At 37.3% G+C, this 19,969-nt stretch overlaps 1 protein-coding gene across 1 annotated transcript in view; it reads left to right on the top strand.

The window, feature by feature from the left end:
- FBN2 (fibrillin 2) overlaps positions 1 to 19,969 on the top strand; it is a 256,232-nt gene that overhangs the window by 61,811 nt on the left and 174,452 nt on the right. Inside the window, exon 6 of the mRNA XM_045838059.1 lies at positions 17,235 to 17,432. Within this exon, the coding sequence (XP_045694015.1) occupies positions 17,235 to 17,432 (198 nt within the window). The remainder of the gene's footprint in view (positions 1 to 17,234; positions 17,433 to 19,969) is intronic.

Here is a 19,969-nt window from a genome sequence, read left to right as displayed (position 1 = left end):
TTTACTCATGTCAGCCCTGAATCAGTGCAACCCACCTAATTTCTTATTCATGTCTTTTAGAAACTTCATGGTCTCACATGTTGGCAAGGTAGTATGAATTGTCTAAGAGCAGGTTTTTACTTTATAATGATTACAAAGAATCTTTACTGAAACAAACATGCGTACCTTTGTAAGGGTTAAGACTCATTTAAACATCTTAATTATTAATACTTGCAAGTTACATGGGAAAGATTAAAAATTGGGACTCTAGGGCAGAATATTCTTAATATATCAATGTTCCAAAATTTTCATCAAAACTCAGACACACATGCAAGGAATGATAGCTGACTATGAACTTCACTCCCTACCTATAAGAGTACAAGTGGAAAAAGGTGATATAGAGTCCTTAAATTTTAGCTAACATTTGAAATTTAATTTAATATTTCCATGTGGATAGAGTAATACCTGTATTGGTTGGGATTTTGGTTGCAAAAAACTGAAATCAAATCTGGCTCATTGAATTAAAAATAGTAACAAAAGGAATGTAGTAAGAATGCATCGGATAGAAATAGAATCTACAAGCCATCTGGAAAAGCAAGCTTGGAGAACAGGTAACAGCCAGTAGAAGCTCCCAGCAGAAAACTCATCTGAGGTCTTGGCTGCTTAATTCCTAGCTAGTCCTTTGCTACCTTCACTGTTCTCTCGTTGCTGAGAAAAGTTTCTAAGTATGTCTTTGTATCTGTACCTCACACCAAGGCGCATACCATGGAGGTTTCTCCTAAAAGGGTAACAGTTTGGTTGCAGGACAAGCCAGATATATCATTAACATTTTCAAATATAGTATTCAATTTATCATATATTTTGACCATGCTTTTCATGAACTCTATAAACCCATTCTTTGCTGGGAGTCTAGCTTTAGAATGAAACAGTATTAAACACAGTATTATAGCAATCCTATGGGTCTCAACTTACAAATTTACAAAGAATTAAAATAGAGCCTTTTTGGTAAAAAGTTTAGCCCTCAAAATGTATGATTAATTAAGGAAAGTAAGGGGTTTATTATTTACTATCTATATGTTAAGATAAGCTCTCAGTAGCTAGCTAGGAATTGGAATAGTTAATTAGTGAGTAGAAACGGGACAGGCATAACCTTTGTATTATGTACCAAACAAGATAATATGAAATACGTGAGTATATTTATAGAAGCTTGAAGAATATGTTTTTTTCTAGTAGAAAATTTCAAGTTTAATTTCCTTTACTAATTAGGAACAGAGATATAAATAGATAACATAAAATAATAAGAATCGTAATCCTCTAATTCTTGGAGGCAATCAGAGACACATACTCAATCCAGCAAACATCTGGTTGGAAATTTGAAAATTTACTTATGCATCAGGATGTTTTTCAATATCTGGAATGTTAGCAAAGTTTGGAAACATGTGGATGTTTAACTGAGGTTTCCTTTGATCTTTGTCATTAGGCATCAGAGCCTCTCCCATAAGCTCAGGCCCTGACAATCTATCTCATTGTGTTCTGTGCCATAATTCTTCCCTACGGTGAGCCTGCTCCCAGGGGCACAAGGCTTAGTCTCCTGGCTTGGAGTTTGAGGATGCAGGTAGTAACAGATAATCTGAAAACCAGGTAATGACAGGGCTGCTCAGAAACCGATGATGGTGCTGTTGTGGCCATGTCAGAGCAGTACTGCTGGGCTAAGGGTCATGGATGAAAAGAGGTGCTTTCTTTTAGAGACCGCATAAAGGGATAATGTTGTGCTTTTATATTTGTCCATTGTACTTTCTGGCGAGGTAAAAGGGAAGATTTTTTTTTTCCAGTGAGCAAAAATTATCCGAGTCTGGTATATCTTTTTGCAAAATAATTTCTTTCTGGCTGTACAGCATTAATTTTTAGGCTGTGAAACCTGGCTTTGATTCCAAAAAGATCTCTGGGAAGGAGGGAACTTGAATAATACAGAAAATAACTCCATGAGGAAGTATATTATTTCTTGGAAGGATCCTGTTATACATTTAAGTGGTTTCTTCCAGCTATCACTTCCAAGAAAATTGTATCCATATATAATTGTGAGGAATAAAGTCATAGTGAGGTTTAGGTAGGCTTTTCTGCCTCCCTCATCCTCCACCTTGCAATGTCCAAGTAATGGCCATAATGAAATAAAACACTGGAGAGTGCTCTAAAATGTTTGTTAATAGCCTCCATAGTAAGAGCAGCTAGCAGGTGCTGAGTGTTCATGGAAAGCTACGCACTTTGCTAAGCACTTGAAGTTTTTATCTCATGGCATGCACACAACCACATCATAAACCATAGTAAATTTCTCATATTATATAATTTTACAAATAGGATAACTGAGTCAAAGTAACTTATTCAGGACTATAGGCGAGTAGTTTGTGAAGCCAGGCTGGGAGTCCAGAACTGTCCATTCCATGTATAATAAAGATAGATGCCTCAGCTTAGTATTGGTGGTAGCTTTAAAGAGGAATTCAAGAAAGCTAAATGTGTGAGTCTTTATCACATCTTTTTTCCCCTGGTTTAGCTAATTATTGTCTTTGTTTCATTGCACAAGTTAAACTTCACTGTGCCTCAGTTTCCTCATCTCCAAAATGGGCATCATAGTAGCACCTATGTCACGGTGATCAGAAAAGTAAAACTATGTAATGTATTTATAGTAGTGATATTACTTATCTTTATCCCTATGCATGTCATTATTTTCTGTGCCTTGCATTGCTAATAGAAACCTATACAGGAATATGGGACCATGTGCTTTCTATCACCAGTTATGGGACACGAGATCTTAGCCCTACAAGAATAGATGGGATCCTCGGTATAGAGCAGAACAGTGCAAAGAAGCACAGAAAAACCTCTGACCTTTGATCATTTGTAGATATTTTCCATACTGTGAGCAGATGAGGCAGTGGTGTAGCAACTGCTAAGAACAGTTGAGAGCTGCAGTCATGTCACAAGTCTCTAAAGTTCCCTGTGATATTTATGGTAGTAGTGATGTCATCTGGAGGAGAGCCAGTTCCACCAAAGAGACTTTATTAAATCTTTTTCAGGCAGGGATGTTTGAGGATACTACAAGGGACTCATCTGCTGATAAAGTTAGATAAGTGTTTGCCATAGTGCGTTTTATCCCACACTAGTCCTGAGGAATGCTGTTAGATAAAAATATTTTATGAGCAAGTGAATTTGAACACCGCCTACTATAGCCTCTCTTGGCAGTTAATAATGCATATCAGTACATTAAAGGCTTCTGAAGTTCTGTCACACAAATTCTGTCTTTGTTCAACTCGAACATGTACAGGGGTGGGCCATGCAGGTTTATAGTTGTAATATGCAAATAAATAATACAATAATTAATAAATAATACAAGAATTCTATGTTTTGTGTGCTTACAACTGTAAAGCTCTTGCCCACCCCTGTATCTGACCACGTGATTTTTTCACATGATGCTCCTCCCAATCTGTGGGACCAGTGTTCCATTGACCATGTTTTGGGAAATACTGAGTTAGACCCTATTTCTGAATCTCAACTCAGTAGGTGTATTTTGTCATGGGAAGCCCTTCATGCCCCAGATTCCATCAGTTCTAAGCTTCTAATTACCTTTTTCTGTTAACGCCTGCAGGAGAAGGAGTCAGGGGCCTGGGCTATTACATCAAATCTATTTGACTTGGTGCCAGTTGTTGAAACTTTCTCAACTTTATTTCCTCATCTGTTAATCACATGATCAGATCAAATAGTCTCTCCAAGGATGTTCCATCTCTAAAAGTTGTTATTGAAAATAGTTAAAATTTAAATGATACTTTACAGCTCTCAAAATGCTCTTGTGTATCTCATCTAGAATGACCTGGATCCTTTTTGGAAGCTGGCAGTAAAGCCTAGCACCTACCTAACACTGCAGACTAGACTGAAAGTTTACTGAGCACTAAGTTTCATCTTCTGTAGATATTGTGTCTTCTTGGACACTTGGCCAGCATCATCTGTAAACCACCCCGAGCACTGCAACCTCTCCCGCTGTTAAAGTGATACTTGTTCATTGTCCACCTACTCAGAGAACAAAAGCTAAGCTGCTGAAATGATTTGAAGTGGGTTGACTTCGATGCCACGGGGTGCCTGCTGAGAGAGCATTTCTGTAGCTGAGAAGCCCTTGGGCACTAAAGGAGTGGGAATTCTAAATCCAGGCAGACATGTAGGTGTCTGAGACATGGTGGCTCTCTTTGGAGGCATATCAAAGTGGCCAGTGAAGCATTTAATGAGCCAGGCTTCATTTATTAGTCTAAAAGGGGGGTTACAGCCTTAAAACCAAGGAAGGAATAAATGTATACAGAAAAGAGCATTTAATGCAGTGCAGGAACCATTGATCAAACACGGGATCCCCCCCATACACCTACAAACACTCACACGATGATCAGTGCTGCTTGGTCTTTGGTGTCAGATGCATTTGTCATTTAGATTTTGGCTCTGTTAAGCACCATCTATGTGACTTTGGACAATTTTATTTAATCTATCTAAGCCTACTATAATTGTCTGTAAAGGAATTCTATTTGTGCCAACCTAATAAGGTTATTGTACAGATAACCTTAAATCATGGGTATAGTGCACTGCACAGAGTTCATGGTTGGCAGTAAAAAAAGATAGGAATGATTTATAGTTTCAAACATAAACTCTTAAAGAACTAGTGCCTCAATACCAAACCCTGTAAGCTACCCCAGAGCATCCACAGAACTTCCTCAGATGATGGAAATGTTCTTTGTGCTGCCAGTATAGTAGCCACTAACCACACGTGGCTCTTAAGCACTTGACTTGTGGCTAGTGGGACTGGGAAACTGAATGTTTTATTTAATTTAAATGTTAAGCTTAAATTTAGAAAGCCACATGTGGCTAATGGCTACTGTTTTGGACAGCACGGCTATAGATTATAACATACCACATTGGTGTGAAATTTTTTAACTGCTCAAATTTCTCCAGAGGGTTGTGATCCTTTTTAAAGGGATCAACTAATTTAGCTTGAATTTTACAAAGCTATTCTTTTATGGTGAATGTCATTAGCTTCATTACTTAAAACCTTTTTATGCAAAATACTGTGGAAAGTTTCAGACTTTCGTACTGTGTGAGATAAAATTTTCAGTAGCTATCCCCAGGGATCTGTTAAATCTCACTGAAATATGGTGTGTTTGTGAGTATTTTATTGTCTTAATAAATGTTTCATGGAACAAAAGAAGAATATCACACTTCTTCGTTTATATGGTAATATATTTACAAAACTGTAAATCCACCTGCTAAGCTTTTTGATTGTGAGGTTCTTATTTATTTTTTGAAAATAAAATTTGAAGAGATCTGTGTTACAACTTTAAGTTCTCCTTGTAGTTTTTGTTCTTGGTATTTCACTATAGTTTTAGCTATGAATCTTATATCCTCTTACTGAGTTGTAATTTTTTTTAATTATATTTATTTTTACAGAGAGGGGAAGGGAGGGGGAAAGAGATGGAGAGAAACATCAATGTGTGGTTGCCTCTCATGTGCTCCCTACTGGGGACCTGGCCCGTAACCCAGGTATGTGCCCTGGCTGGGAATTGAACCAGCGACACTTTCATTCACAGGCCAACACTCAGTCTACTGAGTCACACCAGCCAGGGCCTGAGTTGTAATTTTTAACCATATATTGATGTAATATTGTCTGACTCAGTTAATCCTTCTTGTCCTTGACTTCTACTCTACCTGATATTGATTATTGCTACTTCTGCTTCATTTTATTTATATCCTGCTTCATTCATTTCCTGATTTTTGTTGTCCTAGTATCACTCTTTTTTTTATTACTTTACTGTTGTTCAATTACAGTTGTCTGCATTTTCTCCCTACCACTATTTTTTTATCATTTCATTTTGATGGTTTTCCTTAAAGCAGAATGGAGCTGAATTTTGTTATTTTAATTGGATCTACAAATGACTAATTTGTTTTAAAAAATTAAGCACATTCATATATTGTGATTTCGGTGTATTTGACTTATTCCCACCATTTTTCTCAATGTATATGCCACTGTATTTTGTGGTTTTCCTCTTTTCACCTATGTTACCATTTTAGCTAATCGAGCATGTTTTACTTCTGTATGTCCACTGCCTTTCTTCCTTAATTAAGAAATTCTGTTATGTTCTTTATTAAACTAGTGATTACCTTCCTGTCTCGCACTGTAATATTGAAATCTGTCTCTATTTCTCTCTTACAAGTTTTAGGTACTATTGAAATTAAATAATACCGGTTTCTCTCAATCCAAGAGACATTTTATAACACTTGTTCATATCTCCCAGTCCCAATCTGAGATTTTAGGAATAATTTATTTCTAAGTCCTTTTTAAGGCAAATATCTCCCCACCACCAAATTCCTGACATCATTATGTCAAGCTGTTATCTTATCATATAGTTCTTTTGTTTCCAGAATCCTTTCTCAAGACTTAATGACCTGTATATGTTGTTTTACTGTATTTTAACTCTCCATACTGCAAATGAGAAGACTAATGCTAGGCTATTTAATCTTTTTGTAGTTGGTCTGTTCTTTCTGGAAATGAAAAGTTTTTTGTTTTCTTTTAGGGCTCAGAGATTTCATGAGGTTGTTTTTTTTTTGTCTTTTTTTTCTTCATTATTGCTATCCAGGACACCAGGAGTCACTTAACCAGAAGATGTAAAGCTACTTGTTATTTAAACATAGATATTTTTTACTGTTATTTATTTTTAAAATCTTATTTTGGAATTTATATCACTCACATTCTGATCTGTTCCCTGTTTTCTTATCTTTATTATGATATTAATTTTTTAGAAATTTTGCTCTGTTGTAAGCTCTTTCTTCCACCCAATCTTCTGGACAGCTGGTGTAGCTTGAAGCAGTGGCCATTCATTTTTCTGTTCTTCTGTTGAGTCTGAATATTGAAAAGGTTTACTTTCCTGAACCAAAGACAGACTTCAGTCTTTCATTTTGTATTCATCTATTTGTGAAGCAAATCCCCTCAGTACCATTGCCAGTCAGGCTACATTTGTTTCTGCAGCACTTACAAGCTTACAGGCTGTGTAAGGTGTGACTGTTTTTATTTTACTGAGCTAGTGCTGTAGTACTGTGACATTTCTACTGAGGTCTCAGGAGGATCTCTTTGCACTTGAGCCTCTCCTAGGGCTAACGTGTGAGAACAGGAACAAGGCTCCAACCAGAGAGCCAAGAATCCTTTACCTCTCCAGTGTAGACCACCACCCATGTTGGACCATAGTGGTGGCGGGATCTGTTGACCACACTTCATGCAGCAAGTCACAGAGGCAGGGCCCCCCCTTTGCAAGCAAATGGATTCACTGATAGATGCTGCCTATGTCCTTTTAGAAAGGCATGTGATCTGTGGTCTTCCTTGCTTTTCAGCATTACCTTAAACCTCTTAAAAAATTAAAACCTCAACAATGAGTTACGTGGCACTTGCCCATTTCCTCACGGGAAATCCCAGCACCTCTAGTCAGATGTTGTACTGGAAGCTGGATGTCAGGACAGAACTGCAGAGGGAGGGCCTTTCATTTCCTATCAGGTTTTCTGGGAAGAGTGTGATTTATTGGCTTGATGAACTCAATAATATGCTTAGGGCTGCTTTAGGCTCAGGATGAGTTAACTTAGGCAGAAATTTCAATAAGAAAATAGTACATTGAATCCATATTATTATAGAAAGGCTTTGTCAACTCACATGCCTAATATTTTATTCACTGCCATTGCAATCCAGTCTTATGACCTCATTGTATTTGGATCAAGGGAAATATAAGATCTGTTCAAGCACAGGTTTTCATTGATTCTGTTACTGAGTTTATTGATAATGAAGAAATATTTTGTGAGCACATGTCATTTTTTCCTGGAATTATTGAGGCCTTCCTAACTATACTGTAGGGTTTTTTTCACATATAAAATTTGGTACTTTGTCAATTTGACTTGTGTCAAATCATATCCATCTTTTGTGTTAATCATTTGTGTCTCTGACCCCCTTATTAACTCATGACAAAATATTTTTGTCTCCAAAAGTGATATCCTTCTAAATAATCTTATTAGTTTTTAATTTTCAACCTTGTTTATTGCCCTTAAAGTAAATTAATTGGTTTTGCTCTTGGGAGAGTGCACTTTTAGTTCATAGTCAGTCCATGAATTTGGGACCACATCTTTGATGGCCTTCATTTATGTGAATCGTGACATCAAAGATAGTAATTTTGTTTGCATCATTAACTAGCACCTAATTATCATTCCCACCTCTGCATTCTTCAAGAGCTCTTTGATGTCTGTAGTAGCTTTGTGCTTTGAAAAACTAGAAAATGGTGAGAGAGGTCCTTCTTTACTGAGTCCATGTTCTGCTGGAATCTTAAATAATGGTATTATGTCAGGAACAAAATGCAGTGCAACTGTGGTAATTAAAGTAATTTCTCATCTATTTGCAGAAGCAAAGGTCATTCATGTACCAAGGGTCTCAATTTACAGAGAGAATTTCTCCCTGATATAGCATGCTAGATGGCAACTCATTTTTGGGAGAAACCAGAAGCGAAGCAAGACTGCACTTGTAGATTGGGAGTTAGGAGATTAAAACTGAGGGTGGCAGGAGGCACTTGTGGGGTTGTGAGAATATTCATTAAAATGGTAAAGTGCTTGGTCTGTTGGGGAAGGCATAGCTACCAAAAACTAAGACTGCAGATGATTGGTGTCGGGTTTAATGAGTGCAGCAGGCGTGGTGCAGTGCACTGAGGGAGGCGGATCTCCAATCCAAATCTCCACTTCACTTTTTTCTAGCTCTTTGATTTCCACATATGACTTAATCTATGACTGCTGATTTTTTTATTTGTAAAACAGAAAAATACTTTTGGGGTTTCAGAATAAAAACAGATAGCTTATAGAAAGGGTTTGCGTAAAGCGCCTGCCACATATTTAATTTTCTTCTCTTGATTGTCAAAAATAGGGACAATGAGTTGTCATAATTCAAGAACAATAGTGAGATACCATTTTTCACCCATTTAGTGAACAAAAATCAAACCATTTGCCTCTACCCGACATTAGAGAGGGTGCAAGGTAACAGCCTCTCTCCTATACTACTCTTGAGAGTGTAAATTGGTACCACCTATTCAGAGATCAGTTCTGAACTTGTGTGTGAATATTTTTCAGAGTGGATGCTTGACCCAGCAATTCCAGTGCTAAGAATTTACCTTATGGAAAGCTGAAGTAGGTACTCAGTAGATATGCTTAAGGATAACCAACAGCATTGTGAGCACTCGTGATCCTTAACAGCACAGATACCCATCACAAGGCCAGTGGTCAGGGTTGCTGTGGGGTACTTCTGTGTCCTCGATGGCAACTTTGTATATGGAAAAGACTCAAAGTTTATTTTGGTGGTAAAAGTTCAGGTTTGCTTTATTTGGATAGAATTCCAAAACCCTGGTTATTATTTGAGCTTTTTAAAAATGTATTTTTAATTTTGCACTACATATAAAATTTACCATCTTAACCAAATTTAAGGGTGCACTTAAGTGGCATTTAAGATATTCACATTGTTGTGCTACCATCACCATCATTCACTCACAGAATTTTTTTCATAGCGCAAAACTGAAACTGTATACCCTTTTTTAAAAAATATATTTTATTGATTTTGCTATTACAGTTGTCTCATTTCCCCCCTTCATTCCCCTCTACCCTGCACACCCTCTCCCACTCATATTCCCCCCTTTAGTTCTTGTCCATGGGTCATAAATTCTTTAGCTTCTACATTTCTCATACTATTCTTGCCTTCCCCCTGTCTATTTTCTACCTACCATCTATGCAACTTATTCTCTGTACCTTCCCCCCCTCCTCCCACTCCCCTGTTGCTAACCCTCCATGTGATCTCCATTTCTGTGGTTATGTTCCTGTTCTAGTTGTTTGCTTAGTTTGTTTTTGGTTTTGTTTTTGTTTTAGGTGTGGTTGTTAGTAATTGTGAGTTTGTTGTCATTTAACTATACATGTTTTTTATCTTCTTTTTCTTAGATAAGTCCCTTTAACATTTCATATAAGGGCTTGGTGATGATGACTCCTTTAACTTGACCTTATCTGAGAAGCACTTTATCTGTCCTTCCATTCTAAATGAAAGCTTTGCTGGAGAGAGCAATCTAGGATGTAGGCCCTTGCCTTTCATGACTTGGAATACTTCTTTCCAGCCCTTTCTTGCCTGTAAGATCTCTTTTGGGAAATCAGCTGACAGACTGGTGGGAACTCCTTTGCAGGTAACTGTCTCCTTATCTCTTGCTGCTTGTAGGATTCTCTCCTTATTTTTAATCTTGGGTAACATAATGAGGATGTGCCTTGGTGTGTTCTCCTTGGGTCCAACTTCTTTGGGACTCTCTGAGCTTCCTGAACTCCTGGAAGTCTGTTTCCTTTGCCAGATTGGGAAAGTTCTCCTTTATTATTTGTTCCAATAACTTTTCCACTTGTTGCTTTTCCTCTTCCCCTTCTGGAACCCTATAATTTGGATGTTGGAACATTTAAAGATGTCCTGGAGGTTCCTAAGCCTCTCCTCATTTTTCTGAATTCTTATCTCTTCACTCTTTTCTGTTTGGTTGTTTCTTTCTTCCTTCTGATCCACTCCACTGATTTGAGTCCCAGTTTTTTCCCATCACTATTGGTTCCCTGTACATTTTCCTTTGTTTCACTTAGCGTAGCCTTCATTTTTTCATCTAATTTGCAACCAAATTCAACCAATTCTGTGAGCATCCTGACCACCAGTGCTTTGAACTGTGCATCTGATAGGTTGGCTATCTCTTGGTTGCTTAGTTGTATTTGCTCTGGAGCTTTGATCTGTTCTTCTGTTTGGGCCATTTTTTTTTGTCTTGTCACTCCTGTTATGTATGAGGGGCAGTGCCTTAGGTGTTCACCAGGGCGGGGCAATGCAGGTCACTGGGTTGTGATGCTGTATGTGAGGGAAGGGTCCGAGAGAGAACAATAGCACTTACTTTGCTCTCTGTTGGATCCCAGTCCCCTCCCACTTCCCCCAAGCAAACTGGGCCCTTCTGGTGCTGATTCCCATGTGGGTGGGCCTGCGTATGTTCCAGGACCCTGTGGGTCTCTACAACGAACTCTCCTGTGAGGCTGGGAGTCTCTCTCTGCACCTCAACCCCCACAAGTGTTTTCAATTGGTGTTTTAAGGCTTTATTTCCTGGCCCTGGGACCCTGGGTTATGCTCCCAGTTTTGCCTGGTTTATCTGCTCATGAATGTGGGACCCTCTTGGTCAGCCAGCTACCTTGTGCACTGTGCCTCACTTCACAATCACCACCTTGCTGGGTCTGCCTGTTGCTACCCCATGCCCGGAGTTTGCTAGCCACTGCCTGCACACCCAGGGTCCACCCGCTGCCATCTTGTGTGCCTGAAGAGCCTTGCACGCCCGGTGCCACCGCTTTTTGTTTTGTAACCCCTCTCCATCCAGCTGTCCAACTCCACCCTTCCTACTGGTCTGGATGAATGTGTCTGTTTTACTCCTTGGTTGTGAGACTTCAAAACAGTTCAATTTTCTGTCAGTTCTGGTTGTTATTTTGTTTCTGAATTGTCATTGTCCTTATTTTGGTTGTGCCAGGAGGGACAGTGTGTCTTCCTATGCCTCCATCTTGGCCGGAAGTCTCTGAAACTGTATATCCTTTTAACACTACCCCTACTCACCCTTACCTCCAGCTCCTGGCGGCCACCACACTATTACGTCTCTGTGAAGTTGACTGCTTTAGGTATCTGACATAAGTGGAATGAAAACACTTTTCCTTGTGTAACTGGTTTATTTCACTCAATGATGTCCTTAAGGTTCATTCATGTTGTAACGTGTCAGAATTTTCTTCCTTTTTAAGGCTGCTGAATATTCCATCCTGTCTATTTTGTTGATGAATTTATCCATCAGTGAACATTTGAGTTGTGAATAATGCAGTTATGAACATGGGTGTACAGATATTTATTCAAGTCCTTCCTTTCAATTGTTTAGGGTATATTCTGTGAGCTTTTAAATTCAACTTATAAATGTTACTAATATATTAATAAATCTAGCAGATTTTAGTAGTCACTTTAAGTACTATTTGATTCCATTTTCATACTTATTAATGACACACCTCCATACCTTTTAAGCTGCTTTATTTATGTATTTATTTATTTAATCCTCACCCAAGGATATATTTATTGATTTTAGAGAGAGACAGAGAGGAAGGAAGGGAGGCAGGAGCAAGGAAGGAAGGGGGATAGAGAGAGAGAAACATCAATTAGTTGTCTCCTGTACACACCCCGACTAGGGATCCAAATAACAACCCGGGTATGTGCCCTGACCCAGGATTGAACTCATAATCTATTGGTGTATGGGATGATGTTCCAACCTACTGAACCACCTGACTAGAGCTTAAACTGCTTACATGAGATCTGTCTGGAAAAAGCCTAGCCATTGTTAATATAACAAGAATGGTTTGGGTGACATCGATGTAACCTGGCAGCCAAGGAGAGTGGACTGGAATGCACATGTGTGAACAATGATGACTTCACTGTACTAGTCAGTGGGGGTGACAGATGCAGTTGAGTGAACATGTGTACTGTGTGGCCATTGCATTCAAAATGAGCAAGTAGAGCAACAAATCTGCATCAAGTTTTTCATTAAGCTTGAACATTCTCCTGCAGAAACTGGTCAGATGATTCTGAAGGCTGCAGCTATGTGATTGGCAGCCTCATCATGACAGTACACCTGTTCATGCATCATATCTCATGCAGAGGTTTTTGGAAGAACATCAAATCACCCAGATGACTCAGGCCTCCTACAGCCCATATTTGGCACCCTGCAACTTCTGACTTTTCCCAAAACTAAAATCACCTTTGAAAGGGAAGAGATTTCAGACCATGGATGAGATTCAGGAAAATAGGATGGGGCAGCTGGTGGCAACTGGAAGAACTTTGTGAGGTCCCACGATGCCTGCTGTAAAGGGGACTGAGGCATCATTGTCCTATGTACAGTGTTTCTTGTATCTTGTTATCTTCTTCAATAAATGTCTCTATTTTTCATAGTGCATGGCTGGATACTTTCTGGACAGACCTCTTATATGTCAGATACATCTAATATCTTCAATTGTACAACTTAAAAACCTCTTCAAGTACTCAAGTAATTCATAAAGCTAATTAAAAACTAAATGTATAAATACTCAAAATTATAAATGTAAATTTATAAAACCCAAGGTTCATTTAAGTGATCTAATTTTGTATATGAGTATAGTCACATTCAGCTTAAAAATCACAACCCTGAATAAATAAATTTTAAATTGTGCTTATAAGGCAGTCTAATGGAATGAATCAACAACTGTTAAATGTCAAAGGTACATCATTTTTGCACTGATCTATTAAAACAAAAATATTAATTGCTTTGTTCTCAAATATTCTGTACTTCTAAAATTTCCTGAGGTTGACATTAAGGAAGACAGTTAGCATCTTGAACTCAATACACCATACAGTGGAATACTATTCAGCAGTAAAAAGGATTTGAAGTACTGACCTGTGCCATAGCATGGGTGATCCTCAAGAACATTTTCTAAGACAAAGAAGTCAGCTGAAAAAGGCAACATATTATATGTTTCCATTTATATAAATTGTCCAGGAAAGGTAATTTTATATTGACAGAAATTAGATTAGTTGATGCCTGAGGCTGGAAATTGGCACCAGGAATCTTTCTGGGCTGATGCAAATGTCCCAAAATTGGATTGTGGTAGGGATTAAGAAGTACACACTTCTAGTTACAAATTAAGTCGAGTTATAATGCACAGCATAGGGAACATGGTCAATAACATCATAATAACTGTGTATGGTGACAGGTGGCTACTAGACTTATCATGGTGATCACTTTGTAAGGTACAGAAATGTGGAATCACTTTCTTGCATACCTGAAACTGACATAATATTGTATGTCAATTATAATTTAAAAATGAAAAAAAAAGATAAATGTCTGCTGAGAAACCAAAACCAAAATAAAACAAAAACCAAAACTGGATTGTGGTGAAGGTTGTGCAATTCAATAAATTTACTAAAAACTATTGAATTTTACATTCAAGAGAGGTGAATGTATGACGTATAAGTTGCACCTTAAATTATTTGAAATGAAAAGAAGCAGGATGCCCCAAATCTTTCGATGAGTTTGTTAACTGCACCATTTGCTTAATGTGAATAAAAATGAAATATATATTTGTTATATATAATGAAAAGTTAACATGCTAACTGCACTTAGATACTAGAATATCAAAATAGCAGTATTTATGTTTCACAAGCTAATTTTCAACAAAATTTTCTTAGTCATATAACAATGAAGAAAATACCTCTTTCCAACACACTATCCAGCTAACCAAGTAATAAGGAGTTCTCTCCTTTTATACTTTGCTATCACACTGCAAGTATGTCCTTGACTATGTATGATTAAGATGGTATACAATATTTGACCCATGATGACATCTTGATGAAGAGAATGCATAGCCAATAACATTTAATTAAGGTCTTTAAGGACTCATTGGCCATAATCAAAATAGTGTAAATTTTGGAACAGAATGTTTTAATCTGATTAGGATATTTAAATCCCTTTTCAATATTTAATATTTGTTTATATACATGTTAGTAATTCTTGGATAAGTAGGTACCATTGTAAGTTTAAAGTTTTAAAGTAATCAGTTGGAAGGAAATTTTAGCAAAAGCTAGAAGGAATATTATAAACTCCGATCCCCGGAAGGGGAGTCTGAGGTTGACTTTATTAGAGCCTTCAACATGAAAGTTCATTTGCTGAGGACAAACAGCTCTCCTTGTCCAGATATACCTCTTCTCTGAAGAGGCCAGACTAAAATGACATAATTTTAAGATGTTATAGTTAGAAAGAATGAATTTCCTGATAAGTTGATTTATTTAAGGATAGGATTACATGAGAGGCTATGTAGGCTTCTTTCTGGGAATCCTAAAACTACAGAATGTCAATATAGGTATGAATGCATGAATCTGTTTTCTGTGAAAAATCGGCTCCTCCTCAACTTCTTCAGAACTTAATTTACTTTATTGTGAATCTACTATTTATTTAAAATGGCAAAATAATGTGTTGTCTGGAGGAAAATAGAGTAGGTTTGAAGTATGCATGACCTGGCTTTTTGTGGTGTGGGAAGCATGCTTATTTACAAGGTTGACACATCTACACATATACTACAAAGATTGTCTTTTTCAGAAACGTGGTTTGTAGCCAGCACATCTGTTGTTCTTATGCAAGGGATTAAAATGAACTGTTTTTGTTGAAGTTCAGCTGTAGAGTAACAGAATGTTAAAACAGCTTGGTAAAGAAGTTACCTATTTTAGATTTTGTTTCTTTATATTGAACTTTTAAATTGTTCTTTTCCTCCATGTGAGAAAGACTCTTCATTAAACATAGAAGTTTTATGTGGTTCTAAGTTGTATTTTTGTCATTCTATAACATTTATATATCTAAGTCTTTCTGGCTTAGGATTTTGAATGTCAAATTACATCCAAGTTTGATGTTTGCCAATAATGATTTTTCATAAAAATCTTATCAACATTATTGACTCTTAAGGCCCTTCTTTGAACGTGAGATTATTTTTCTCTCACAAAAATCTCAAATAAACTTATTCTGGCTTTCCCTTCAAATGGAATTATGTCATTTTTTGTTGGAGCTTATCAGGAAATCTTGATTATCATGTATTTCAGTACATTTCCAAGAGTTAATAAACTGCATGCATACAATCTCTGTGAAAGGGAAAAAATTTTCCCATATATTTCTGTTACTGTTTTTATAACAAATGTGAATCATTTAATTAGTCAGTCTTCAGGAACTGACCTCTGATTTACTGTGTTTCTCAAAACAGCAGCAGCAATACTCAAAAACTATTTAATGATTCAGTTCTGCTTAAATGAATATATATTGATCATCTAATAGGTTCATTGAAGTAATTATAGCAAAAAGAGAAATAGAGTAGGAATGCCTAGCTTTCAAGTTGCCCATAGTCTAGATTAGTCCTTCTTAAACTTTAAGATGCATATGGATCTCCTGAATATCTTGTTAAAATGCAGTGGTTCTGGAGTGGGACCTGGGTCTGCATTTCTAAGCAGCTCCTAAGTGATGCATGATGTTGTTGGTTCATGGACCACACTGTGAGATGCAGGGGTCTAAATAGACTATCCTTAACATTCCTAGAACAGGCTGCCTACAGATCATATGTGACATACATTTGCTAAAGTTTTTATCATCATCAATGACAGAACTGAGCAATGGCATGGTCATCTTCTAGAGAATGGAGATCATATAATATTAACTTACTTGGAAAGAATCTGTGACTATGAGCCTTATTAGTACTGTCTTTCTAGACAGCTGAGCTACACATAGAAGTAAACAGACTGACATGGAAACAAAAATCAAGTTGTTAGAACTAAATGTTTATAAATAAATTAGACTGGCCAAATACAGGGTCTGGCACGAATAATGCCCCTTTTTAATCACAAAATCATAAGCATGTAATTCTGTAACGTAACAATATCACACTCAAGCACACCATATGACATTGTAGGTGAAATATGCAAATTAGAAGCATAAATTATTACACCCATATTATTACCCTACCAACCACACCCAAGCAGGGGTTACTCCTGCCAGACTCTATCTTTGTTATATGGAAAGATACATCTTTATTGATTCTGTTTTGATTTTTTTGAACTCTTACCTACCTAATAAGAAAGTCTTTGCTAGGCAGAGAAGTCATTAAAGCAGGTGTACATGGGAAATGTGAATGAGTGAGGAGCTCTGGGCATGGCTGGGGCAGCAGTGTCATAGGGAAGGAGCCCTTCGCTCCATCACTGCCATGGAGCACAGCAGGCCCAGCAGGGCCAGAGCTTCCAGATTTTCAGGAAAAGCCAGAAATGAAAATTTCATGTGAAATTTCCCAATTTAAAAATGTTGGCTACTAAATTAAATTCTTTTAGAACATTATGCGGGCCAAGAAAACACATCTGTGTCCCAGACACAGCCCTTGAGCCACCCATTTACAATGTCTAGTGTAGACTACACTGAAGTGTCATACTGAAAAATGATGAATTTTTAAAATGAAACTTTCTGGCCTCTTGTTTTTAGACACTTTAGTCAAAAGAAATAGCCTCTGTGTTAGGGACTTGGAGGTATTGGTGTGGTGAGACTGCTGTCATGATGAAACCTGCCTTTTTGTCTCCTTTCACATTCCAGACTACAGGACAGGCCCATGTTTCACGCAGGTCAACAACCAGATGTGCCAAGGGCAGCTGACAGGCATTGTCTGCACGAAGACTCTGTGCTGTGCGACCATTGGACGGGCCTGGGGCCACCCCTGTGAGATGTGTCCTGCCCAGCCTCAGCCCTGCCGGCGGGGCTTCATTCCCAACATCCGCACGGGAGCTTGCCAAGGTGAGTTAGCTGTCTGCCTTGTACAGAGTCGCCCACGTGTCACATCGCCTTTCACTGCACGAGGAGGACCCGCCACTATGGCTGGTGACCTTTAGCCATGTACCATTTCCAAGAGGGGCTTCATGAGCAAACCTGACTAGAGATGGCTTATCTCTTGGCCACCTAATAAATAATTATTTTTCAACTGTTGACATAAATGGGTAAATGGGAGATAATATGAGAAATTAGGGAAAATTAATAAAGAGTTTAAAATATTTATTACAATCAGAAGACAAACCACTCCATGTCTTCATCCACTTGGCACTACATGCTCCCTCCCAAGGCCCCTCAAACCATAGACATGTTAACACCCAGGAAAAACATTTTGTCCATTTTTTCTAATCTCAGTCAAGGTATGAGAGCCTGAGTCCAGGCAACATGGAAAAGAGAGGCACCTGGTATTGTTATTAATAGTGTCTTTAGAGAAAAAATTGAATGATTTTGTCTCTTCCATGATTATAGTTATTTCAGAACTTATATTCTAGTTAGTTACATTTGTGTCTGCAGGAAACCTTCCCAACCTATATATATATGTGTGTGTGTGTGTGTCTGTGTGTGTGTGTATGTGTATATATATATCATATATATATATATACACACACATATATTCTATTATATATATGTCTTATATATCAGGGCTAGATTGGGGCCCTAAGGATACTGCAACAGTAAACTCCAAGCCAAGGAGCCAAAAATTGTTACGTATTTACTGGATAAGTACTTTAATTTTCAGCCACCACAATTCTTACCTCTTATTTTTTTGGCTACTTTTCTCAAATCACATGTATTAAACCTATTTTTAGAGCTTAGAAACAGAGCTCTTGCAATGAACTTTCAAAAACCAGTAAGAAAACTCTCCCCAGGGCTGGCTTCTCTGGGATCTGTCATGGATAATAGGGGAAGGGCCATCAAGGAGCATGTGTAAAGGACACATGGACAAAGTCAAAGGGGGTAGGTTGGAGGGTGGGAGGCAGGGATGGGGGGGTGTGGTGGGGTAAAAATGGAGACAATTGTAGTTGAATGACAATAAAAATAAATACATTTTGAAAAAGCAGTAAGATCACAGGAAAAGAGAAAAGTACTTTTGTATTATTCAAAGAAATGGCATTACTCATATTTGAGACGTGGGGAGTTAGATATATTTGTTATAATTAAACCATATACAAAGTTACATCTGAAGTTTTTCAAATTGATGTCAGCAGCCCATGTCAGAGGCAGAGATGTTATCTACTCAGCCCACATACATGGCACATTACAAAAGCCTGTCCTGTGTCTTAAAACTCAAATGAGAATTGTAGTTCAAGGAGCTTGTGTATAGCCTCAATTTGATACTGCTACCAGCCTGATTATGTATAGTTCCTGATAAAACAGCAATTTTTCCTATAGAAAATAAGCTATACTATAAACTATATGGTATTCACTATGCATAGATTTCCTAGATTAGTATATAGATTACCATATAACTTACATAGATTACTATTAAAGATGAAGTACTGCGCAGATTTACTAGATTGATACTGACTGGATTTCCTAGACTAACACTTTTTGTTATTCTGTAGCATTTTTAACCTTCTGATATACTTATTTATTATCATTATTATTTTTATTCTCTTCCAGCTAGAATGTAAGCTTCATTAGGGCAGAAATCTGTTTTATTCCTTAATGTCTCTGAGTCATCTACAACAGTGCCTAACATACAGTTGATGCTCAGTAAATATCTTTTGAATTAATAAATGGGATTAAAATTAAAATACTTCCCAAACCACTTTTCATAGAGATATTTCAGGTTCAGAAATGCCCTTAACTTCAACCTAACATCCCAAATTATTGACTTTCCTCGTCTTCTGTATTTACACTTATGCTTTTTTACCTTGGTATTTTGTCAGAGAGCTGTGGTTTTCTGAACACAGTTATTAAAAATGAGCTGATCTAAAACTTCCTGAATGTTCTTCAGGATTAGTAATGTCTGAAGGCTTATTTATTTATGTTTATGCAGCAAAGATAAGTTTTGGGCTTCATTTGCCTAAAAACATCTAATGGATTAATAGAGCAACGGGAGCAAAATGAAATTTGCCATGTGGTTAAAATGTCTGGAAAAGCAAGCTTAGAAAGTTCTGCTTTATTTCAAAATTGTGGCATAGTCAGAAAGTTCTCAATTCAATACTAATCCTCAGTCAGGCTATTTTAAGGCTACATCTTACTGTGATTTTTTTTCCTTTTAAATTCCTAGACTCTCCCAAATACTGCTGCCAAATTAACTTGGAAGATATAGGGCATGAAAAAATAACATCATAAAACATATGTGCATGCCATACTTTTCTTTGTAATAGTGATCTCTTAATAGAATAATGAGCATTTTATAGAGTTAAAAATAAATTTCAGCTGTGTAGATGATAATTATAAATACCTTAATATTGGTTCTAAAACATGGTTCATATTAATGAAGGGAGGACATTCTGAAGTTCTGAACATAATGTCATCACACAGCTGATGCAAAT

The sequence above is a fragment of the Phyllostomus hastatus genome, unplaced genomic scaffold, assembly GCF_019186645.2.
Source record: "Phyllostomus hastatus isolate PE091 unplaced genomic scaffold, TTU_PhHast_1.1 phas_contig_254, whole genome shotgun sequence".
NCBI classification, from domain to species: domain Eukaryota; kingdom Metazoa; phylum Chordata; class Mammalia; order Chiroptera; family Phyllostomidae; genus Phyllostomus; species Phyllostomus hastatus.
This window is presented reverse-complemented; position numbering and strand designations above follow the sequence as displayed.